The following is a 22740-nucleotide window of genomic DNA, read 5'->3' as shown; positions in this document are numbered from 1 at the left end:
TGCAGGGTGCGCTTGAGATAGAGCAAGCACGAATACATTACCATGACATCTGCCGCTATGCGTGCGAGTGAGCTCCTTCCTCTTTCATGCTTCACTCTCCTCCAGGCGAGGAGAACGCCACGTACGGCTTACCCAGCACGCACATCGACAGCCCCCGCCTTTGCGGGACCTTGCACAGCCGATCACACATCGCTTCTTTCGCTTTCTGCTCTAGCCGCACACGATGAACGTGAGAGCACTGGCACTGTCCCCACGCCTCCTCGTCTATGTGACCGTGGTCTTGTCAATGGCAGTGGCGTGTGTTCAGAGCCATGCAGACGGCTCACACGAAATCGCGGGTACTATCGCTGATCACTCACCAACACTGTCTGTCGTGCAGATACGACGTGACTGGCTATCACTGTTGCCGCGGATGGACCCCGAGATTCAAGAGGTGCACACGCCGAATCTGACGCCACCGCAGACGCCGCCACGCACGCCACCAAAGACACCTGCGCGAATCTCTCCAGCCCTCAAGGGCGTATCTCCTGGCAATCGCATCAGTCCGGGCCTCAAGGGCGCTCGGAGTGGACGACGGAAGGTCTCGTTTGCGGATCTGGGACAGGCTGCTCTATCGCGCAACCCGTCTGAAGCACACCGAGGTGCGTCGCATCGGACGGGCGCGAGCTCTTCGCCAGACAAGACGATTATTCTGTGGGACTCTGCGGAGAATTCTGGGGCGTTCAGTTCCGGTACATTGAGGACTCTGGGCTTTGATACGGACACGTCGCTCCCTGACTTCCCAGCGTACTCACCACCGGCAAAGGGAGTGTGGGGCAAGATGAAGAAGATGACGAGGAGGGTATTTGGGAGAAAGAAGACGGCAAAGAAGACGACGGTGTGGTCCAAGGTCAGGAAGATGGCGAGGTGGTGAGAGATAGCGCGTGATGGATGGGCGTGACGAAGATGGGCAATGAATGTCTACGTACCCCTCTTCTGGCCCTTCTCGCTGTGATTGAGCGTACCCTCCCTCATCGATGGCCGGTGCAAAAAGGAATCCTCCCCGCCGCCCTCGCTGGCGCGGGACTCGAACGGGTGCAAAAAGCGGGTCCAGCCAGGAGTCGAACCAGGCACCTCTTCCAGTATCTCAGGAAGAGTATTTCCCTAAGAAAGCATGCAACCGCTACACCTCAGGACCTCTCTTGTTAGAGCTTGTTGGAGAGCGGGGACGGGAGGGGCGTAAATGTAGGCGGAGGAGGGTGGTGCACGCAAGACATGGCGCTGCTCGCGGACCACGCCGCCGGCCCTCTTTCCGCTCCCGCCTGATTTTCGGCGGAGTGGGAGGGAGACGGGAAGGAGCAGCTCTGAATTCTTCCCACCGACAGACTGCACTGACCGACGCCCTCTCACCACCACCTCACTGACCTCCAGAAAGCTCGTGCGCTGCCGACGATTGGCTCGAGTGGGTTCTAGCGCTCCTCGCCGCCGTTCCTCCTTGCCCCCCTCCCTCCCCTCCCTCTTCTCTCGACCATGGCGCCAAATCCCATCCCCCTGTCGCCGCGCCGCTTGGCCGCTTCAGGGCTGCGCCTTCACCCCTCCGAGTCAGCCTTCCGCGAGGGTTCAGCGACCATTGTCCTTCCCACGAGCTCTGCGGCGTTCCTCAACCCCGTACAGGAGTTCAACCGAGATCTCAGCGTCTTGGCAATCCGAAGCTGGAGCGACATGATGGACGAAGACCTGCGGAAGAAGTGGGAGGCCAAGATGCAGAGACGCAAAGCACAGCAGCAGCTCAATGGAGGCAAAGGAGGGAAGAAGAGGCCTCATGCCAGTACGACTGAAGAGGCAGGAGCAAGCAATGGAGGGATTGACGATGTAGATGTGAAGAAGGTCAAGACAGGTGAGCTCTCCCTCCCCATCGATCGCGACTCTCCTTGGCGCTGACCTGCAGTAGTCTCCCTCTTGCCTATACCAGAGAATGGCGATGCAGCAGCAGCAGCCGCCGCCGCCGCCTCTTCCGTTGCTTCAAACAGCAGCCTGCCTGACCAAGCTACTCCAACGACGCCCGTCCAAGAGCCAGAGCATCGTGAGCCAGAGTACCGCCCCTTCACCTTCAATCTCCTCGAAGCCTTGGCTGCTACTGGGCTGCGCTCGATCCGCTACGCCAGAGAAATCCCTCTTCTGAAGCGAGTCACAGCCAACGACCTCTCCACTTCAGCAGTCAAAGCTATGAAGCGCAATCTCGCCTTGAATTTTCCAGCTGAGAGGCCAATTGAGGACTGGATTCCTGAAAAGGGAGAAGCATCGCAACCTCACCCTCCGGACGCTGATCTTGACGAGGATGCGCTCATGAATGGAAAGGAGACTGCAGCAGAGGCGGGAACCAAGGATCAGAGCAAGAGCAGCGAGGCGGCGGAAGCATCTCAAGCGGCTCCCAGTGGGAACCCCTCTGATCCTCTTACTTCGGAGACCACTGCCGCAGAGGCGTCTGCTGCCGAAGCTGCCATCCATCCTCAGTGCAAAGTCAAGATCAACGAAGGGGACGCATTGGATGTCATGTACTCGCATCGCAAACCCGGATCGAGATTCGACGTCGTCGATCTAGACCCATATGGCACAGCTGTGCCTTTCATCGACGGCGCAGTGCAGTCCGTATCAGACGGAGGACTGCTATGCGTGACCTGCACCGATCTCGCCGTCCTCGCCTCGAACAACTACCCGGAAAAGGCCTTTGCCCTCTACGGCGGTAGCTGCACCCGAAGCGAATTCTCTCACGAGATCGCTCTCCGTCTTGTCCTCCACTCAATCTCAGCAGCTGCTGCAAAGTACGGCCGCTACATTCAGCCCATGCTGTCACTGTCAATCGACTTTTACGTGCGGCTCTTCATCAGAGTCCATACTGCGCCCGTCGAGGTCAAGAAGCTCGCCAGCAAAACTGGCATTGCCTACATCTGCTCGTATTGCGGCAACACTCACGAGCAGCGTCTAGGCCGAGCAACCGAGCAGGAAGGCAAGGGCAAGAAGGGACAGACATTCACCAAGTTCCAGAATGGGGCAGGGCCTCCAACGCCTGGAGAAGGATCGAAGTGTGAAGAGTGCGGATCGCAGTACTTAGTGAGTACAGACGAGGGGTGGAAGAGTAAACCGCGCCGTCACTCCGATTACTGACCAGCTCTCACGCCTCTCCTGCAGATCGCTGGACCGATGTGGCTGGACCCGATACACGATCCCAGCTTCTGCAATCGCATCCTAGACAATGTCAATGCAGCTCCTGAGCGGTCGAACACGGCAGCCCGCATACGTGGAATGGTGTCCATGGCGGCTTCAGAGCTGCCCGACTCGCCTTTCTACTTCACACCTGCCAAGGTCTCTGGCGCTATGCACTCGACTTCGCCTCCGATTGTAAATGTCGCTTCTGGCCTACTCAATGCAGGCTTTGCCGTCTCACGGTCCCACTGCATTCCCGGTTCTCTCAAGACGAATGCCACTCGAGCACAGGTCTACGATCTGATCAGAAGCTGGGTCGCCAATGGCCATCCAGTGAAAATGGAAGGGATTGCCGAAAAGAGTCCGGCGCGGACACTGGTACTCAAGGAGAGGAAGCAGACGTTTGATCTGGAAACGATACACCCAGAAGCCAAGAAGCTTGCAGGACGGGGAGGTGGAGGGGCAGAAGGAACGGGGGAGAAGAGTGTGAGATACCAGCAGAACCCTTTGCCGAACTGGGGTCCTGGCACAGCTGCACGCAAGACATGAGAGAGAGAGAGAGGTTGTAGCGAGATGTGCATCCCAGATACTCCACTGTTGTCGGTTGTGTCCATTGTCAATGAGCGAGACCCATGTCACCATCGAATCTACCCTTCCGCTTCGCTCTGATGACCTTGCCTTTCGGCGGCCGGCGTGATGCAAGCCAAGATCCCCGCACGCACCTACTGCAAAACTCGCGTGCGGCAGAGCGCAAGGAGAGCTGAATGACCACTGGGCTGCAAAGTGGCGGGATGGGCGGCGTTTGAAATTGAAGCACAGACAGTGCCAAGAGGCAGCCAAGGCTTGGCTCTGAACCCTTGGCGTCCTCTCTCCGCCACAGTGGGAGAGAGGGCTCGGCACCTCAGGCCTTAGCCCCGGCGTCCAAGAGACCAAGGAGGCATGGGCAGCAGCACACACACGGATGGGCACGCAGCTGGGTCGCAAGAGGTTTGTGGGACAAGTGGATGAGGAGCAAAAGGGCGGAGGACGTGGGGGAGAGAAAGAGAGAGGCTGGCTGCCCTGCGTCGGCGTGCCTGACTGCCTTTGCCTCTTGCCCTGTCTAAACGTGCAGATCCCCGCCTGCCCTTGGCGATGTGATTGCTACAAGCTCATCTCCCGCCGCCGCCGAGGCCTGGCCTGGCAGTATTTCTTTACCCCCTGGTCTGCCCTGCCCTGAGTTCCCTTTGCTCGCTAGCCTATGCTCTACATTCCGTTTGCTCTGTCTCCTTGCCCACATCTCTCCCGGCATACCATGTCATCCTGGACCCTATAACAACAGCAGCAGGGTCGTGTCGCCTCATAGCGCATCCTCACCATCCTCCCTTTCGCCACTTGCCATAGTGACTACCCGCAAAGGTGCGAGATGCATCTCCAACTCGGCCAGCCAGGCCCATCCACATGGCAAAGTCGCTCGCTCTCTTTATCTCTGCCAGAGAAAGTCTTTAAGCCGCGATCACCAGCTCGGAGGGGACCCATAAGGACTGCTGTGTTCTTGGAGCAGTCAGTAGTCAACTCTAGTGGAGGGTTCAATGGTAGCTGTGCAGCTACCCAGCAAGATGGGACCGCCATTGAGACACCTTCGGGGTCGTGCGCTAGCTAGTGAGTGGAGGGAAGGGATGGAGAAGAGGGCGCACTTCCAATAGGTACTGATAGGATCGTAACATACTGCCCTCTTCACCCGCTCAGCTATCCAGACATTACAGTCTACTGCTGCTCTGGGGTATCTGGAACGATGGAGACCCTTCCTTATTCGGTGAACACCAGGACAGCCGACAATGTATCCTTGGTACAAGAACCTATCTGCAACACAAGTCGATATAGCGACTCGCTCTCCTGCTTTCGGATGACGGCGGAAGCCCACTGCAGATCAGCAGCTAGTGGACTGTATGGTGTGTGCAATCCGAATGGCGCAGATTCTAGTACAGTTGCCAAGAGTGCAGCACGGTCGCGTTGGCAAGAGAGCGCGTGGGACATGGGATGGAAAGGCAAGGTGGCGCTGGTGATGGGGACAATGGCAGTCTGGTCGATTTGTGATGTGCTGTGAAGCACAATACGAGACACTACCGATACAGACGGAGAGACGAGCAAGCCAGTCGAGATCCACTCAGAGGTCTGGGGCAGACCTAGCATTACAGAAGTCCAATGTCACGTCGAGCGTGCGAACATATACCCAGAAGATGCCGGCAGCAGACAGCACATCAGAGGTGCCAAGGCTCTCTGGCCCCACAGCGCTCGCTGCTCGTGATAGGGCGCAGTGTCAAAGTCTTCGGCATAATCAGAAATATAAATCTTCATGAGAGTACTCCTGACTTCGTCTGCTGATAGAGAGTACCTCGTACTTCGTCTTCTGATAGGAGCCCCCTCGCTTGTATGCCACACGTTCAGGTATGGGGAGCGAAGGTAAGCAGCTGTACCAGCACCTTGTGTGTGTGTGTGTGTGGGGCAAGTGACGGGACGGAGGCGGAGCGCGAAGATTCCCTTTGTCCGGTGCTCCGATCGCCACTTGCGAATGCGTCCCCGTCGCCCCTTTCCGACGGCCTTTCATTTTCCAGGCTCTGACCGGCTCCTCCCTCTCCACTCAAATATCCATTCCTTGACCCAATCGGTAGACTCCATCGCATTGCTCCCCTCACGCCACCTTCTGTCGCTTCTCATCGCCCAAGATGGGCCTCTCTAGAGAGTCGCGTATCATTACGCTCTTGGTCATTGACTCGGCATTCTTCTTTCTCGAGATTATTGTTGGTGAGTAGAAAGCCCCTGTGTGCGGGTAGACAACTGAGCTGCCTCGGCCGAGCGGAAGCTGACTAGGCGAATCGCCCATTATCGCTCCTTTCACATAGGATATGCCGTCGGTTCTCTTGCTCTTGTCGCTGACTCATTCCACATGCTAAACGATGTCATGTCGCTCGTCGTCGCCTTGTATGCTCTCAAGGTGAGCTTGCACCCGCGGATATAGGACAGTGCCATGTTGGAATTGCACTCAGGGGCTGACACGTGACCATATCTTCTCTACAGCTGAGCAAGAAGCAGACGGACAATGATCCCAGGTATTCCTATGGGTGGCAACGTGCTGAGATCTTGGGAGCCCTTGTGAATGGTGTCTTCCTCCTCGCGCTGTGCTTCAGCATCTTCATGGAGGCCATTGAGCGCTTCGTCAATGTCACCGAGGTTCGCAATCCCAAGCTCGTCGTGGTAGTGGGCTCTTTGGGACTCGCCTCCAACATCGTCGGCCTCTTCCTCTTCCACGAGCACGGACATTCTCACGGAGGCCACTCGCACTCTCATGGAGGCCACTCACATGGCGAGGTGGAATCGCACGACCATTCTCACTCTCACGAGGCGGAGGGCTCGCACGCTACCTCCGCACAGCAGATCCCTGCCAACGGCACCAGGAAGGCTTCTATAGATGGACATGGTCACTCTGGCCCTTCTGGCAGTCATACTTCTGGTCATGGCCACGCACACAAGGACAGTGTCACGAGCCTGTACGGTCACCCTGCGCAGACGCGGGCCCACGTTGTTCAAACTGCTCAGGACATGGGATATGACCGCCAAGGTAGGGTAGCCATTCACGGTGGTGAGCGCGATCGCCTCGTCAGCCGCGACGAGAGCTCGAGCTCGAGTCTTGGCGGCTACGGCAGCACTAGCAACCGAGACGTTGAATCTGGTGTGAAGAAGACTAGGAATGGTCTACTGGGCTCTAAAGCTCCATCAAGACAGGAGGAGGAGGACGACGAGACTGACGACGATCTGCCAAGCGCCGCCACTGCCGTTGCACATAAACTTCCTGGGGCAAACAGGCAAAAGTCCCAGAACGGTGGGCATGGACACTCCCACGGCGGTGGTCACGATGGCGAGATGAACATGCGAGGAGTCTTCCTACACGTTCTTGGAGATGCACTGGGCAACGTAGGAGTCATTGCCTCCGGTCTCTTCATTCTCCTCACCTCGTACTCTTGGCGCTTCTACACGGACCCGCTCATCTCGTTTGCCATTACCGTCATCATCTTCACATCTGCTTTGCCCCTCGTCAAGTCGGCTTCCTTCATCTTGCTACAAGGAGTCCCAACCACGGTGCCCCTTGAGATTGTGCGCGACAACATGCTCGCAGTGGAGGGTGTCTTGAACGTACACGAGCTTCATATCTGGCAATTGAGTGAGAGCAAGATCGTTGCCTCGGTACATGTCCTCGTAGACTGCTCCGACGGCCAAGAGGACCGGTATATGCTCATTGCCAACCAGGTGCGGCAGTGTCTGCATGCCTGGGGCATCCACTCGTCTACCATTCAGCCCGAGTTTGTCAAGGGAGGCATCAAGGAGGCCGCTCGCATCTCTGGCGTGGAAGTTGCTGACCGTCAAACGGATGCTCAGGGAAGGTTGATCACCAAGGATGGGACGCTGGTAGAGGACGAACTTTCTAGGGGCCCCTCGACGTGCCTGCTGGCATGCGAGGACGAGGAGTGTGCTATCGCGGCTTGCTGCCCACCTTCGCAGACTACCTCTGCTGTCAAGCAGACACAACCGACAGGAGGTGATGATCATCGTCACGATCATGCTCATGACTATGATCATGACCACTAAGGAGATTTAGAAAGTAATCTTCTCATTGGCGTCATTGGCGCTGGTGAGGCAACATTGCGCCATCAACTCCCGTAATCTACTCTGCTTTTGGAACCTCACATTGTACAATTCTGCGCTCTTGCTGTTTGCTGCTTCCTGTTGTGCTACACTATCACACATGCCGACTTCTCTTCTTCGCTAGTGATCGATGGAGCATTGCGAGGCGAGGCACCATCGTACAGACGTCTTGCGCGCGCGGAATGAGGCAGTCAGCTCTCGCACGCGTCTTCATCCGCTCCGCTTTCCACGACCCACTTCCTCACCCCTTTGCATACCCTTCCCGCGGATCTGAGTGAGCTGTTGCGAAGCGTCAGAGTCTGAGCCGCGTCATCATCGTCTATAGAGCTTCATTGTTCGCCCTCCTCAAGTCCTTCTGGCTTTATAACCCACTCATCTCACTATCCTCGCGAAGCCAGCATCGCCTCTTCTCTTTCCGTCGCACCGCCATTCCGATCATCCGATACCCTTTCCTTGCCCGTCTCCGGCTCCGGGAAAAGAAGCGCTGTTGCAGTGATTCTCCAAGACGGTAGCTGAAGACGAGAATATACTTGCCTATGCCATCGCCGTAGATTGTCACGCCATCTTCACGTCTTGGATACCCTTCGCGTAGGTCAAGCTACGCGCTTCCGAATCATCCTCTCTCTCTCTCTCCTTAGCTTCGGCACGGAAGACGAGACCAGAGCATGAACATCGGCGGAGGAGGCGGGGGACCAGGAGGCTCTGACGGTCTACCGCCGGGGTCTATCAATCCTCAAGCTTTGCAAGCCGCTCTTCAGCAACAGCAACAACGCTCCAATGGAAACGTTGGTGGTGGCATGGGAGCTGGGGTTGGTGGTCCGGGAGGAAGCTTTCCGGGTGGACTGACGCCTGCTTTACTTCAGCAGCTTCAGCAGCATCAGATGCAACAGCAGCAGCAGCAACATCAACAACAACACCAACAGCAGCAGCAGCAACCATTTCAACAGCAGCAGGGCATAGGGATGGGAATGGGGAATGGAAATGCGGCAGGAGGAGGATCAGGCGCTCCCGATGGCAGTGGTAGTGGTGGCCAGAATCCGCCGCCTCAAGGCGCTGGTTCGGGGGTCAGCTTGCCGCCCAACATGCCGCCTGAGAACGCTGTCAAGATGATCACGGTGAGTCGACTCGTCTGCAAATGGCCACATTTCCTGGTCTATCCGTTTGGCCTGGGAGTCCTCTCTTTGCTCACTGCATATAAACCTTCTTTGCCTCCTCTTCCCCAGGCAATCCGGTCCAACATGACCAATCTGCAAGCCCAGTGGGGCTCCGTCTCTTCGACTCCCGATAGTCTAGAGAAGCAGCAAAGCCTCGGGCGTCTTGCCGGTGAGATGAGAAGGATGAAAGGATTGCACGATCAGCTGCTGGTGATCCTCAGAAGCCAGAGCCAGAACCAGCAGCAGCAGACTCAGGCTCAGCAGGGACAGCAAGGACAGCAGAATCAACAGCAGCCAAGACCACAAGGCAATCAGGCCTTTCCCGTCCCGCCTAGCCCAGCTAATGCATCAATGGAGCAGATGAACCAACAGCAAGCGCGAACAGCAGCAGGAGCAGCAGGTTCCCCTGATGCGGCTTCGACTGCAGGAGGTCAGTCTGTCCAGCATGGATCGCAGCCGTCCTTTTCTGCGCCTCAGCCTCCTCAGCAGGCCTTTTCGAGTGAAAATCCGCAACATCAAGCTCAGCTTGCCGTCTTGCAAGCTTTCGCCCAGCAACAGCAGCAGAGACAGCAGCAGCAATCGCAGTCGCAATCCCAGTCGCAACCACAGCATCAGAATCGAGGTATGGTCACGCCGCAACAGGGAAACGTTAGTCTACCGCCAGAGGAGAGGGTTGGGCCCTCACCAAGCCAACCAGGAGGCTTCCCTCCCCATCAGCAGCAGCAGCAACAACAACATCATCCTCAGCCGCCTCAGACCCCTCAGCAGCAGGCGCCAGCTCCACAGCAGCAGCCTCCACAGCAACAGCAGCAAACCATGCCGCTGCCGCCGGGCCTCGCAAATACGCAAGCATTCGTCGCTACCATTACCTCTTTCATGGGGCAAAGAGGAACACCGCTTCCTCCCGGCACTAGCTTCACATTTCAGGCTCCTGCTGGCAATGGCGAGATTCGAAAGATTGAATTGAATGCCGCCTTTGCTGCTGTGACAGGTCTCGGCGGCTCTACAAAGCTCTCTACAGCTGCGCCGGGAGGTCAGTCTCCAATCAATCAACAGGGGCTGATGGGCTGGGTCATCCTGGCCAATAGGCTTGGACTAGCGGTCGCAAACCCGGATCCAAACGGTGAGGGACGGCGGGATCAGATTCCAACGCCAGCTCAGACACCGGAGCGGTTGCGGAACTGGTACAGGGAGTTGCTCGGTCCTTTTGAAGAGTGGTGGGTGAACAAGATGTCGAGCGCCCAGGCTGGACAGTCGGGTCAGCCGGGGCAGACTGTGCAGCAGGGCCCTAGTGGTCAGGCTGGTCAACCACCAGCACAAGGGCCACCGCCGACTCCTCAGCGTGAAGGACAACCTCCGCAGACTTTTCCACCGCTGCCGCCGAATCACCAACAAGCGCTTCAGCAGCTTGGGCAGCATCTGCAGCGGTTGGTTGCGGAGGGGCAAATGTCGCAAGAGGACGCACGGAACCGGTGGGCGCAGGCATCGAATGCTGCTCGCGCACAGGCTCTGAAAGCTCAGCAGGAACAGCAGCAGCAGCAGCAGCAGCAGCAGCAGCAGGGACAGCCGGTCCAGCAACAGCAGCAAATGGGACAGGCAGGTCCAGCAGACCAGCAGCGTCCCGGCCAGGGCCCTTGGTCAGCACATGGATCTGGAATGGATCAACAGGCCTTCCAGCAGCACCAGCAGCACCAGCACCAGCAACAACAACCGTTGCCTCCGCATCTACAGCAACAGAATCAAGCGAACCAACATCAGCGGGAAATCTCTTCGCCGGCGCCCAGTGAGGCGGAGCAAAAGGGCAAGAAGCGATCTAGAAAAAGCACAGCCCAGAAGAGTGCGGATGCGAAGGTGGCCAAGATGGAGCATGCTTCTACACCTTCTGCTCCAGATCGTGGCAGCCGACAGGGATCAATGCAGAGCTCTGGGCCCCCTCAGCAGCAGCAGGGTCCGTCAATGCCCGCACAATTCCAGCAGAAGCTTCCACCGGGCCAGCCGCAGCAGCAGCAGCAGCAGCAGCAGCCAGCTATGGCACCTGGTCCTGGAGGTCCTGCTCAAGGACAGCTCACACCTCGCTCTGCAGTGAGGATGCTGCAGCAAGGCAATCTCAACCCGGCTCAACAGGCCGCCGCTCTAGCCGCGGTCAGAGCAGCCAGTGGCGGGTCAGGTCCTTCGCAGCATCCTCATGGCCCACAGAGTCGGCCGGTGACAAGAGATGGAGGCGGACCGCCAGGACCTCAGGGTTCGTCAGTACAGCAAGGACAGCAGCAGCAGCAGCCGAGTGCCGCCAAGCAAGAAACGCCAGTACCACCCCCTCACCCGCCCAACAAGTTCAAGATTGAGTATCTGCCTCTACAAAGAGACGTCAGAACGTACGCTGGGTGGGACCTCGATGCGGTGGAAGCTCAGGTGGGCCGAGTCGCGAAAGGCTACAACAAGAGCATTCGGACTGTCAGAGAGATGGGCGTCGTGGACGTCACGGGCCTCATCCTCTCACTACGATCGAGGCTAGAGATTGAAGTGTCGTACGCACTCAATTCCTTGCTGATCCTCTCATCGGGTGCAGGCACCAGGCCGGACAGTGCTGGACTGAAGTTGGATGCTTGTGGTGATCTCCTAGAGGAGCTCCTCGAGCTGCTCAGAGAGACGGCGTTTGTAGATGGGCCTCCGGGTGAAGATCGCAAAGAACACGTGGATACTCAGGGCAGTGTAACGCCGGGTATCATCAGCCACTCTCAGCTCGTCTTTGAGACACTGCAAGAGGAAGAGGACCTAAAGCTGCTGCGTCGGAACGGTGTCAAACAGCGAGCACAATCCTTACCGGCGAGGGCTGTCGAAGATCTCGACGCGCCCTTGGTCAAGGACTCTGACAGGCTGGAGCAGGACATTGGCGCTCACCGGCGCACAGTGGAAGACGACCGGACTCGAGAGCGCAAAGCGAACATTGCCCTGACGCTGTTGAATATACTCTGCAACTTCTCGACGATGGTGGAAAATCACTTTTTCCTGGGCAGCAATCAGGAGCTCTTGGTGCTACTGGGAGACCTGATCAGCGCCGACGATGGCCAGGAGGACTTTCGGCTGTTCACTCGTGCCGAGCAGCTCAAGGTGAGAAAGGACGTCCTGCTTCTCCTGACGAGCATTAGTGGGCCTGGTCTGCAGTTGAGGAGGCTGCCCGTGGCTACTGTTACTGCTCTCTTCGACCTGTACTGCTCCTTTATGGAGGATGCGGCCGAGATCGAGGCCTTGGGAGGTCCGCTGCTAGGCGAGGCTCCTCCCCCACCTGGTGTCCCACCTCACATGGCCCCTCGCCTGCCTCCGGTGCCATGGGCTGCACGGACGCCGTACTATGCCGACCTCGCCCTGGATGGCTTCTCAAAGTTCGCCCTGCCGGACGAGAATCGCAAGGTGTTGAGTGAAGTGGTGCCGGCTTCGAAGATCATGGACCTGTGCACGACGTTGGCGCAGATGTTCCCTTCGTCCGAAGCCGACTACCACTTCTTCCGTACCGAGACACGTCTCTGCTACACGGAGCACATTGCGATGAGTCTCTACAATCTCGTCTTTCTCGCTCCGCTCAAGGTCAAGCTGCAGCTGCGCAACGGCACGGCGGGTTGGACTTCGACGTTGTTCCGCGTGGTGAAGAGGGTGCTGCGCTTTGGGTCTTCGGACTTTTCGCACAATCAATTCAGCTCGCTGGCATATCGCTTGGTGGAGACGCTGAAGCTAGTGGACGACTCCAAGGACATGTTCAACATGCCCTTGTTGCTGAGCTTCTCGTCCAGCCACGGCGACGATTCTGGCAGCGGTAGCGGAAGTGGTGGGCAGGATGAGAGCGGACACGGCGGTTCGGGAGCGTCTGCGAGGGGAAGTCGTAAGCGAGCGCCATTGTTGGCTGCGGAAGAGGAAGGGGTGTTTGAGGTGCTATCGATGGTCAATGTAGACCCTGTGCTGCTGGAGCATCTGAGCAGCATGGTGGTTGCCTGACGAATGGGAGTCGCAATGGAAATCACAAAGTCACAGAGGAAGTCACGGTGTGCGTTCAGCTGTTCATGACCTCAGTTACACGGCGTCTGCTCGACCGCTATGTTCTCCTGTCAATCTGGTACGGCTGGGAGGTGCTCTGTAAGCGATCAGCTCAAGCCCCGCATATCCATTCCCCCCTCCTCGCTTGCCCGTTCTGACGGCCCTCCTTTCACAGGCGTGTGTGTGCGTCGGCCTGCCAACGCACAAGACACGCACACGGTCATCGCGCGTCTCTGCCGGACGGACCGGATGCGGGACACGGGCGCAGTGCCGGATGCCTACCGCTTACCCCGCAACGCCCGCATGCCCGGGTCGGAAGAGATCTCCCCTCTTCGCTCCCTCGCTCGCTCGCCCGCTTTCAGAGCAGCTCCAGTCCCCCCCCCGCGCTGAGTGCGGAGCGAGCCGATCCCCGAGGGCCCGAGCCGCACTTCTAGCCTGCTACTTACGCACAAGTCCTTGTGGATCTTACCTTCTTTTCCCTATCTCTGCATCTTATTTACTATACTAGAATTCCATCTAGACCTCGCGCATCTGACCTCTTTGCAACTACTACATATTTATATTCACAATGGGAGAACACAAGTCGAAGGCTCTGTTCCAGCAGGTGAGTCTGCGGGGGCTGAACGATAGGCACTTGGTGGAGGCTGCGAGCTTCGAGCATGTTGCTGACCTGGGTCGCTTCAACCCGTTTCCTCGACAGATCGAGTCCGGTCTCAAGGAGATGTCCGACAAGGAGAAGAAGGACATCATCAAGGTTAGTAGGAGGATCCAGTACGGACGACCCCTGCAGAGTGATTCTACGCTTTGAAGCAGATTCGGTGACGGCAAGGCTCGAGAGAATCATCCGCTAGCTCTGCTGCTCTGAAGCAGCAGACGAACATGAGGGGCTTCTGGTGCCAGTAGAGCTCTGCCGACCTTTTGCAGGATACGCAAGGCGGTTCGCGGTTCGCGGCTTCCGCATGATTCGTGCCATTGGCTCTGGGCTGGATCTGCTCGTAGATGGATCCGTATTGCTGCTCATCTCCTCTTGCTCCTGTATCGAGCTGTTTCTGATCCCACTTCCTCACTCCCCCTTGCCGTCTAACAGAAGACCAACGGTATCTTCGAGATGCACATCAAGCAGGGCAGCGACGAGCTCGTCTACACCATTGACCTCAAGAAGGTGAGTGCAAGCGCTGAAGTTGAGAAGGGGTGTTTTGAGAGAGGCAGGAGCAGCAATCACTGACCTTGTGTTCCCCGCGTCTCACGTCTCCCACAGGAGGGTGCCGCTTACGAGGGTAAGGCCAAGCAGAAGGCCGACGTCACCATCACCACCTCCGACGAGACCTTCATGCAGATGGCCGACGGTCAGCTCAATGGACAGAAGGCCTTCATGAGCGGTAAGCTCAAGGTCAAGGGAAACGTGAGTGGCTTTGAAAGCGGAAGAGCGGAAGAGAGCCGCGCGCGAGAGTCATACTGACCAAGCCTCCTCCCTCCCGCATCTCGCGTATCGTCCCCTCCCTCGATCCTACATCGTCCCAAATCTCCTCTCCATCGTTACTACATGATTCAAACTCCGAAAAGATCATGCTTTCCACGAAGCTCGATTCTGTGTTGAAGTCGCAGAAGGCCAAGTTGTAAAGGAATGGTATCCTGGTATGCTTCTGGAGTTTGAGGAGTCGAGGCGCGTCCGTACGCGCCCACCGTGTACCGTGCCCTGCTTCCGCTTAATGCAACATGAATCTTTCAGCTGCTTCCGTCCTTCCGCGTCTCCACAGAAAGAGCATGATCATCTGGCTATCCGACGTTACGTTTTGGTCGAGTGAGGTCAGATCAGCGACAGTGCCTCGAGGTATCAGCCTTGGGTACGGCGACGAGTGTGGTACGCGCGGGGCGGGTGTCCTTTCCGCTGTGGCTCTCGGCGATAAGCCTATGGCTGTCTCCGAAAGTGCTGCAAGAAGGGCAAGTGTGAAAGTAGTTGTCCAGCACCATCTGGGTCTGGTTGCAAAGACTCACTCAAACCATTCATATCAGAGAGGTCAGAGATGACGGTGAGCTCGCGGCCGGTGAAGGATGGAACTTGGTTGCTTGCAACCCTCAGTCATGCGCGGGACCCACAAGTCGACGAGTCGTTCTCAACCAGCACTGTATCACAAAGCCTTCCCTACCATACGAACCTGAAGTGAACAGCAGGCGTATCGCCTATAGGATATGGGCATTGCACAAGACCAAGTGCGTTATTACAGAACAGGACTTTCATCTTCTACAGGACTGGGAGTGGTAGTGAAGCAGAAGTAGCGATGCATATTTTGACGTGGAATTGGCCCGAATATTGTCTCATCGCAGAGATGTAGTCGATAATCGAATGATCTCCGCGCTCTTCCCGTCGGATTGCATTGAGACCTGTGAGGAGATTACGAACATTTGCAGAATGATAGCCGTCATCTGGGTTGATTCGATCGATCGAGGCATGTTTCAGGTCAACCTCTGCACCAGTTGCATCGACGAAGGTGTGAGCATTCGTGAGTACCGGGAGCAGTCTTGAGAGAAGGGAAGGTGCAGTCAATGTCACTTGAAGTTGACGTCCCTCCGCAGAAGCCGAAAAGCGGGTCACAGTCCGCTGGCACCAGGACAACAGCCTCTCTTGCTCAGCAGGCGTGGGCGCAAAGGGCCGTTCAGGTAGCAGAGGCCGAAGCCGGCCATCCACAATATTGAGCAGACCCTGTCTGGCCTTTACTTTGGCGACGAGCTCTGTAGCACATGCGCGCGTGTGGTGCTGCTTGACATAATTGCAGCCTGCGCACATGACCTCGAGGTTGCTGGGCTCGTAGAGACCTCCCTGGGCGCCGGGTTTGATCCTGTCCATTGACACATTCGTCGATGGGACGGAGGCGTAATTTGCCACCAGGGATGAGTCGTGTTCTAGGACAGCGGTCAATTTGCAGCCGCACAGAGGACAACCATCTGACTCTTCGTAAGCTCGCCGAAAGAATCGATACAATTCCTTAGCTCGCCCAGTCTTGAAGTCGAATGTCATGGGTCCTAGCAGCTGGCGTCTTGATGCTGTAGATTGAGAGACCGTCTTCATCAAGCAGAGTCCTCCGGGCTGCTGCAGAGAGCTCTTCCACGGCCGCGCCCAGCCGGCGTCTTTGGGCGTCTGTCAAGACCTTAGCAGCGGCTATCTGCCATACAAATCTGACCGGGAGTCGTGCAGCTCGAACTAGCATTTCCGCAAGGTCCTCTTTGCAGAACGTGGTGTACATTGCGTAGTAGCCGCAAACGGAAGTATCATCCGCTTGATGCAGTACAGCTGCGATGAACTTCGCGCTTTGAAATTTGGAGTATTTCCCGGCGACAATTGCATCGTCGGCATCGCGAGAGAGGACAGCTCGCGCAAAGTCCGGAAAGACCTGCAGAGCGGCAGCTCTCTGCTCTCTGCGTACGAGCGTAGAGGTCTCGGTTGTGCCTGCGCTAGAAGGGTATGGCAAATCTGGAAACGGTCGCGGAAATGTGACTCTCCGGGCCCGGAGCTCTTGCAGAATAGTCGCATGGAGGCGCTGACCGAACCTGCTCCTTGCCTGTGCCTCTGCAGTCTCCAATTTTAGGGAAGAGGCCCACCTGACGACCTCACGGCACCAGTTCGCCGCTACCTCAGCGATCCTGCTGCCGGGGATCTGTTTCTGGAAGGCCAGCTTCCAGTCATCCCGCAACAGCCATGGCCCAAGCTTCGCTACCCACCACTCGGAGCTTCTCTGTACTTGATGGTGACAGCTTGCAGAAACGCCATCAGCTCTCGCCATTTCTTGAGCAGAGCTGGCTTGGAAGTACCATGCCCTCAGATCGCATCTTTGGGTCCCAGATGTAGTTGCTGTTCCTGCCGAAAGGGACACAGGATGTGGCGGAACACAGATCGCATCAGCAATTGTCCGTGAGATCGAATGAGAACCAGGCTCGCACTCACCAAGCAAACAGTACGGGCTCCGTCGGATTCCTGATGAGCGGCAGGTGGGCTGGAGTCGTGGTAGGAGCAGCGAGGTCCACTTCTTCCCTTTGACGCAGCGTCTCGAGCAAGTTCACCATTCCTTCATAGTTGAAGGCCACGGTACCGCGCGAGAGGCTTCCCACCAGTTCCGGCATCGCTGTCATCGTCGGTACTCTGATCTGCGACAGTAGAGGCTGTCGGTCGAGAGCTCGATGCGATGTGCGAGTTGCTGATGCAGAAGCGGAGCCGGAGGCCACTGGTAGAGAGGAAGAGGACGATGCAATTGTATTGGTTGCTTGGCTTGAGGAGATGCCAGAGATAAGCGCTTCAGTTGATGAAGCAAAGCCAGATTGAGCGAGGGCACTCGTCGTCGAAGAGAGAGCAGAGAGCGAAGAGGCATCTAAGAGCAGTCGTCTTGAAGCAGAAGTAGACGAAAGAGGAGATCGCGAAGAAGCTGAGCTGGTGACAGGTGTCTGCATTGGTGCACCAAAGGCAAATCGAGCCAGCGAGTTCGTAGAGGCAGGGACAGCAGTCTCTGAGCGCGGAGAGGAGGCTGTAGACGGCCTGACAGCGCTTCCGGAGGACGTTGGAACCTGAGTGGTCTGCTGACGAGCAGAGCCACCTACAGCAATGCGAGCAGCAGTGGAGGAGCTTGCTGCGCTGCTGGAGCCTTGTGTAGCCCAGGAGAGGGAGGGTGCGCCGTCACAAGCTCGAGACCTTGGTCTCCTGGCTCTTGGAGAATACCCCCTTTCGAGACCTAGAAGCACTGGCGCTGAGGTCCTGGATATCTTCCTTTCGACTGAGTCCCGCTCGGATTGCTTGCTTCGAGTGATTTTCGTAGTCTTCGACTTGTCCATCCATCAAGTATCAGTCGTGTGTTGTGCGAAGAGGTACGGGTAGCGTACATAGTAGCAGTGCTTGAAGATCGCACAAGGTGTAATGTACGAGTATCGACTTGCTAGCGTAATGTGTGAAGACCTGGAGAGCATCGGAGAGGGCAGGTCGATAGGATGTTCTTGACGAGTAGTAAGGTAGTCCATCGAGGTGATGGGAGTAGGTCGATAGGGTAGTGCAGATGGCGGTTGTGATGCTCTGAGGAGAAGAAGGAGATGGGCGTGTCGAGGCGTCCAATGGCTGACCTTTTATACCTTTCAGTAGTCGAGACTCAGCACTCTCAGCGTACTCATCACATTTCAAGGCACCGCATGAACAAGGGTCAGAGCAATCCTGACCTCCGGAGCAAAAAGCAACAATGCGACTGAGCAGGCACACACCCACGCCTCGTCTGGTCAGGCACACATCACACCGGAGCTCAGAAGACCGATGAGGTCGCTCTACGGCCTTCGACGCTATCGGCGTATGACGCCCACACTCCTAGGATCGCTGACCGCAAATCACAGTTGCTCCCCTCGCCCAGCGTTGATGATCGGACAAGTAGCGACAGCAACGGCAACAGTTCAGGCGTATTTCGGACTTAAGGCCACCGGTGACAATGATTCGTGATACGGCAAAGCATCGGAGGAAGCGCCGAATACTCCTTTGCGTACTGGGCGTCGAAGACACTCACAATGACGACAGATTGTGATACACTTAAGCGCCAGAGCAAGCATCGGAGAAATCGCCCCTGCGGGAGGAAGCGCTGAGTATGTGATGTGCTGTGCTGCATCGGGAACTGCTTTGTATTCAGTAAGGGCAAGAGTGACAGTATATCTACACCTTTATGTAGTTTGAGAGCAGCAGCAACTGGAATTGACCATTCAGCGGAGCTGAGCACCAGATCGCCAATCAAGAAGCCGTTCAACACACCCATGCTCAAGCGAACGGGAGATGCAGGACGACGCTACTCAGCACAGTAACAGTTTCTCGCATTCGACTGACTGATAGTACACGTGTGACAGGGTATCTCACCAGCTAGTGTATCACAGTGCTCCCAGCCGCCCACTCCTCGCGCCCAAGTAGGCCTCGATCGCTCTCATCTCCCTCGTAAGCGCAGGAGCCGCACCACCAGCACCACTCCCTCTGCCTGCAGATACACCCGCACTCGCACTTGCAATCGTACTCGCAGTACCGCCAACTCGTTCCTCACTTCGACCACCCACCCCTCGTGCCGTGCGTACAGACATCGGGTAGCCGGGTGGGAGCGTATCCGTCGTGCAATCGGAGAGGTTGTCTGTCGTGTCCGCACTCGTGGTAGGCGCTGGCGACGTTACCTGCAGAGCGTCTTCTTCGGCAGCTCGGACTGGCGAGTGGGAGGAAGCTCCTCCATCTGCTGCTCGTGCGGAGGGGTCGGAGCTGTGCATGCTCGAGAAGGGGAAGCCAGTCTGGCTGATGTAGGATGGAGATGGGCTGAGGGGAAGGGCAGCAGCGGGCTGTACTGCGGGGAAAGCTGCTTGTGGGAGCGAGACGATTTGTGCTGGTGAAACATCCACATCTCTGCTGCTCTGGGGATGCGCAGTATCCGAGCTTGCAGGAGGCGTACTATCACCGGTCTGCTCATTCTCTAGCCCGTCCGGTGCAGTCTCGCAGCTCGTCGAGCTGTCTTCGTCCCCTTCCGCGTCCCCCTCGCCTTCCATCTCTCCCGCTGCTTCGAGTGTACTACTCTCCCCTGCTGCTCTCCTCGCCATGTCTCGCAGGTAGAGACTGGAGTACGTCGGGAGTCCTTGCAGCCTGCTCGGCTGGGCGGAAGTGCTTGCAAGCTGCGAGGCGCTCGGTGCAGCGGCACTTTCAGCGGGCGCTAAGCGCTCCTCTTCCATGCGCGGTGATGCCATACTATGACCACCTGCTGCCGCTCCGTCGTTGGCGACGCAGATGGTCGGAATCTCGAGCTGTCCAATACCCTCTTCAAAGGCCTGTGGGCGCGAAGCGGAGGGTACGTCGATGTCGACTTGCACGAGGAGGCTGTAGGAGAGCTTGAGGTTCTTGAACGTGAATGAAGGCACCGTCCTCTGAGAGGGGTCCACCAAGTTCGAGGTGCCCGTCCCCACCGTACCCGGCGTCGGCAGCACGAATCCTTGCGTCGCAACATCTTCGGGGGAGGATTCCCTCGCAGGCACAGTATACCCCTCGATGGTGAAGGCTCCCTCGAACACCTGCACCTCTGCACCCAATCGATGCGGCAAGTCTCGCACTCGCAGCCGATCCTCACGTCTACTCAACTCCTCCACCTTCACACCAGCTTGGCCGGCAGGCGTCCGCATGGGAACGGCAGTCTCGATCTTGAGAGTACCGTACTTGGTCGTGGAGGTGACTGTACGCAGGAGAGACATGCGGACAGTTTCCGTTTTGGGACGAGAGCCTCGAGGTAAGGAGAGGCGGAGCAGAAAGGGAACCTTGACGTCGGTAGATATTGAAGCAAGGGCGGGAAAGGAGAGCTATGCAAGAAGGGGAGAGAAGGTGAACTCCCGTCACAAACGTTGGTGGAGGTGACTTGCATCCCTTCCTCTGCGCACTTACCTCCATGTACACACCACCCGACGCATCTACAGCCGAATGCCTGTACCACGCCTGCTGCCTGCCCCGATCATTGGTGAGGATCTGCAAATTGTCATCCGAGAGGTCTCTGGAGGGACTACCTGCAAGACGAGCCTCTCTATTCGGCGCGGTCAGTGAGCCAACATCGACCTGCAAAGATCTTCTCCGCTGCGCTATACCGCTTCCAGGAGGTGATGAAGGCTCTATGCTGAGGGAGGCTCGACCTGCGCGGACTGCAGGACTGGACGTGCTAGGAGATGGTAACACGGCGGGCGCTTGATTGACGGCAATGGGAACCGTTGCTGAAAAGGGTGGGTGCGGATGGACTGTAAAGGGCGTTGATAGCCTGGACGCGAGAAGCAACATCGTCAGTCAATACTTCCGCACATAGAAGAGTCAGAACCCGCCACCTACACTTGCTCACCTCTCCTTCTTTGTGACCCCAAGACGACCAGTCCAGCCCATCCTCTGCCGCTTGACGACCACTTCGATTGTGTACTCGATCCTTCCGCATCTCGGCTTGTCCGAGCGAGAGTTTTGTACCCACTGGCTGGCCTTTTGTAGCATGTTGACAGCCTCCTCACGCTGTGCACCACCCAGGGGTATGGAGGAGGCATCGAGGGAGGGAGGAAGATCGATGGGCAGCCGCGATTTATCTCTCAGTCTCCTCGGTCGAGCCATTTCGTCCTCGGTGTAATCATCTAGCCAAGTTGCTGGCAGCTTCTTGGGTAGGAGAAATTCGAATTGCGCGCTGACAGACTCTGCCAATGAGCTTGCGTCAGAGGGGGTGCTGAGGGTGGCGAGGTCACTCTCCGTGAAGAGCGAGCACCGGTCTGTCCAGAATTCGACCTTGGAAAAGCCAATCTCCCTGCGCTTGGGCACTTCTTGCTGACGATAGAGGGGTTCAGAGTCATCCGAGGGGACAACGAGATGACTGGTAGGGGTGCAGAGAGTAATCTCAGCGCTTGCATCCTGTGCAAGGCTTGCACGTACCTCGCTATTCGTACTCACCATCTTCTAACCCCTCTCAGTGTGCTCATGACGCTGACGACTCGCCTATCACCACCGGGTGAGGCCCTCAGTGTGACCATGCCGGTGAGACAATCACCTGGTCGATACACACCGTCTGCATGGTCTGGAGGAAGCAGCTGAAAGATGGTAGAGTCGAACGCAGCGTCACTCCTAGCCTCCTGGTCGTTCTCGAGGTGCTCTTCGGAGTGCGTTGTGCCCGCCAGGTCTGTCAATGTGCGCTCGCTAGTGGATCTGCGGGATGTGGGTGACGGTGGGGAGCTCACGCCAGGTGAGGATGATGAAGTCAAGAGAGCCTTGACCTTGGACATGCCTAAGCTGGAGAGTCGGCGGGATCGATCTCGGGACGAAGTGCTCAAGCGCTCTTGGCGGGGTGTTGGTGAGTCATCGCCAGGAGGCAACGAGAGGGATTCCTGAGGTGGGAGCGATTCCTCCGTAGTGCAAGCCTCGTACACGCCCAGGTCTGAGGACAGCGCACCAGGCGGGTCAGCGTCGGCAGGAGGAGGAGGAGGGAGATTGGGCGGAGAGTCTTTGCTGGTCACCAAGACGTATGTGCGAAGAGGACCTCCTCGAAGGACCGACTTGAGTCTCTGGAAGGGCCCATTGCCGACGGCGGTGTCTGTCTGTATAGGCATTGCGTTGCGAGGTGGGTGTGTAAGGAAGGAAACCTTCGACAGGAAGGCGAGGTCTGACTTGTCTCTTCTGTCTCTCATCTTTCACGGCGTTTGGAGCAATGGCCAGGGGGCAAAGTACTTTGTGGCCGTGCGGTTGAGTGGCAGGCGTCGTGTCTCACTCCGTCGCTCCGGGCATCGGGACCTGGCCCGCTGCTTGTGCTCCTGCCACTTTGCTGCCGCCATTCTTGCGCCCGGCGCCATGGTGTGCGAATCAGTAGAGGGGTCACCCGAAGCTGTCACCCGCCCGCTCTACTGCGCTCCCCGCACGGACGTGTCCTCGGAAAGGAGGTGAGACATGAGGGATCAGATCTCCTTCCATGCGTCACACCCGGTGTCACATAGGACACTCGTGGCGGACACCCTTGCCTCTAGATAGGGGACTCCTCTCGCCCGGCAACGCTGCAATCATGAGAGTCAGCAACGTCATTGGCCGCCATGATCAGTCACCGTGCAAGTTGAGGCAGTGACAGTAGCAGGCGGAGCAGCGCTTCTTCGCATCGGATCGGAGAAAAGGACAAAGGCAGATGCACCCAGAGTGTTGCTCTCTTTCGAGCTCCGCTGCACC

The 22740-nt window shown here is 57.3% G+C and overlaps 9 protein-coding genes and 1 non-coding gene across 10 annotated transcripts; 6 read left to right on the top strand and 4 right to left on the bottom strand.

The window, feature by feature from the left end:
• Nucleotides 1–412: 412 nt before the first annotated feature.
• BCV69DRAFT_299226 (hypothetical protein) lies at nucleotides 413–913 on the top strand (the record flags this gene model as incomplete). The annotated part of the gene is made up of 1 exon (XM_025494308.1): nucleotides 413–913. One exon carries the CDS (start codon nucleotides 413–415, stop codon nucleotides 911–913), a length of 501 nt encoding a protein of 166 aa, XP_025347908.1.
• Nucleotides 914–1085: 172 nt separating this feature from the next.
• Nucleotides 1086–1177, bottom strand: BCV69DRAFT_t19. The gene has a single exon. It is a non-coding gene; the product is annotated as a tRNA-Pro (tRNA).
• Nucleotides 1178–1406: 229 nt separating this feature from the next.
• BCV69DRAFT_282969 (N2,N2-dimethylguanosine tRNA methyltransferase) lies at nucleotides 1407–3850 on the top strand. Its single transcript, XM_025492540.1, has 3 exons — nucleotides 1407–1876; nucleotides 1952–3090; nucleotides 3169–3850. Exons 1-3 carry the CDS (start codon nucleotides 1510–1512, stop codon nucleotides 3730–3732), a joined length of 2070 nt encoding a protein of 689 aa, XP_025347907.1. The 5' UTR covers nucleotides 1407–1509; the 3' UTR covers nucleotides 3733–3850.
• A 279-nt stretch (nucleotides 3851–4129) lies between these two features.
• BCV69DRAFT_282968 (hypothetical protein) lies at nucleotides 4130–5530 on the top strand. Its single transcript, XM_025492539.1, has 2 exons — nucleotides 4130–4821; nucleotides 4909–5530. Exons 1-2 carry the CDS (start codon nucleotides 4586–4588, stop codon nucleotides 5264–5266), a joined length of 594 nt encoding a protein of 197 aa, XP_025347906.1. The 5' UTR covers nucleotides 4130–4585; the 3' UTR covers nucleotides 5267–5530.
• A 225-nt stretch (nucleotides 5531–5755) lies between these two features.
• On the top strand, nucleotides 5756–7972 carry BCV69DRAFT_270428 (cation efflux protein). The gene is made up of 3 exons (XM_025490924.1): nucleotides 5756–5964; nucleotides 6063–6154; nucleotides 6238–7972. The coding sequence occupies exons 1-3, from the start codon at nucleotides 5886–5888 to the stop codon at nucleotides 7801–7803; spliced, it is 1737 nt and encodes a 578-aa protein (XP_025347905.1). The 5' UTR covers nucleotides 5756–5885; the 3' UTR covers nucleotides 7804–7972.
• Nucleotides 7973–8112: 140 nt separating this feature from the next.
• BCV69DRAFT_282966 (hypothetical protein) lies at nucleotides 8113–13123 on the top strand. Its single transcript, XM_025492538.1, has 2 exons — nucleotides 8113–8975; nucleotides 9084–13123. The coding sequence occupies exons 1-2, from the start codon at nucleotides 8526–8528 to the stop codon at nucleotides 12999–13001; spliced, it is 4368 nt and encodes a 1455-aa protein (XP_025347904.1). The 5' UTR covers nucleotides 8113–8525; the 3' UTR covers nucleotides 13002–13123.
• Nucleotides 13124–13608: 485 nt separating this feature from the next.
• On the top strand, nucleotides 13609–14660 carry BCV69DRAFT_248954 (sterol-binding-like protein; the record flags this gene model as incomplete). The annotated part of the gene is made up of 5 exons (XM_025490317.1): nucleotides 13609–13644; nucleotides 13741–13794; nucleotides 14128–14202; nucleotides 14299–14442; nucleotides 14604–14660. 5 exons carry the CDS (start codon nucleotides 13609–13611, stop codon nucleotides 14658–14660), a joined length of 366 nt encoding a protein of 121 aa, XP_025347903.1.
• Nucleotides 14661–15282: 622 nt separating this feature from the next.
• Nucleotides 15283–15885, bottom strand: BCV69DRAFT_299221 (hypothetical protein; the record flags this gene model as incomplete). Its single annotated transcript, XM_025494307.1, has 1 exon — nucleotides 15283–15885. The coding sequence occupies one exon, from the start codon at nucleotides 15883–15885 to the stop codon at nucleotides 15283–15285; it is 603 nt and encodes a 200-aa protein (XP_025347902.1).
• Nucleotides 15886–16024: 139 nt separating this feature from the next.
• On the bottom strand, nucleotides 16025–17165 carry BCV69DRAFT_277416 (hypothetical protein; the record flags this gene model as incomplete). The annotated part of the gene is made up of 3 exons (XM_025491152.1): nucleotides 16025–16771; nucleotides 16848–16893; nucleotides 16981–17165. The coding sequence occupies 3 exons, from the start codon at nucleotides 17163–17165 to the stop codon at nucleotides 16025–16027; spliced, it is 978 nt and encodes a 325-aa protein (XP_025347901.1).
• A 1665-nt stretch (nucleotides 17166–18830) lies between these two features.
• Nucleotides 18831–22644, bottom strand: BCV69DRAFT_282963 (hypothetical protein). Its single transcript, XM_025492537.1, has 4 exons — nucleotides 21484–22644; nucleotides 20897–21406; nucleotides 20455–20818; nucleotides 18831–20372 (listed from the first exon to the last, which is right to left on the bottom strand). Exons 1-4 carry the CDS (start codon nucleotides 22212–22214, stop codon nucleotides 18921–18923), a joined length of 3057 nt encoding a protein of 1018 aa, XP_025347900.1. The 5' UTR covers nucleotides 22215–22644; the 3' UTR covers nucleotides 18831–18920.
• Between the last annotated feature and the right edge of the window lie 96 nt (nucleotides 22645–22740).

This window comes from Pseudomicrostroma glucosiphilum (genome assembly GCF_003144135.1).
Source record: "Pseudomicrostroma glucosiphilum strain MCA 4718 unplaced genomic scaffold BCV69scaffold_7, whole genome shotgun sequence".
Taxonomy (NCBI): domain Eukaryota; kingdom Fungi; phylum Basidiomycota; class Exobasidiomycetes; order Microstromatales; family Microstromataceae; genus Microstroma; species Microstroma glucosiphilum.
The sequence above is the reverse complement of the archived record's forward strand: the minus strand, read 5'-3'. Positions and strand labels throughout refer to the sequence as shown.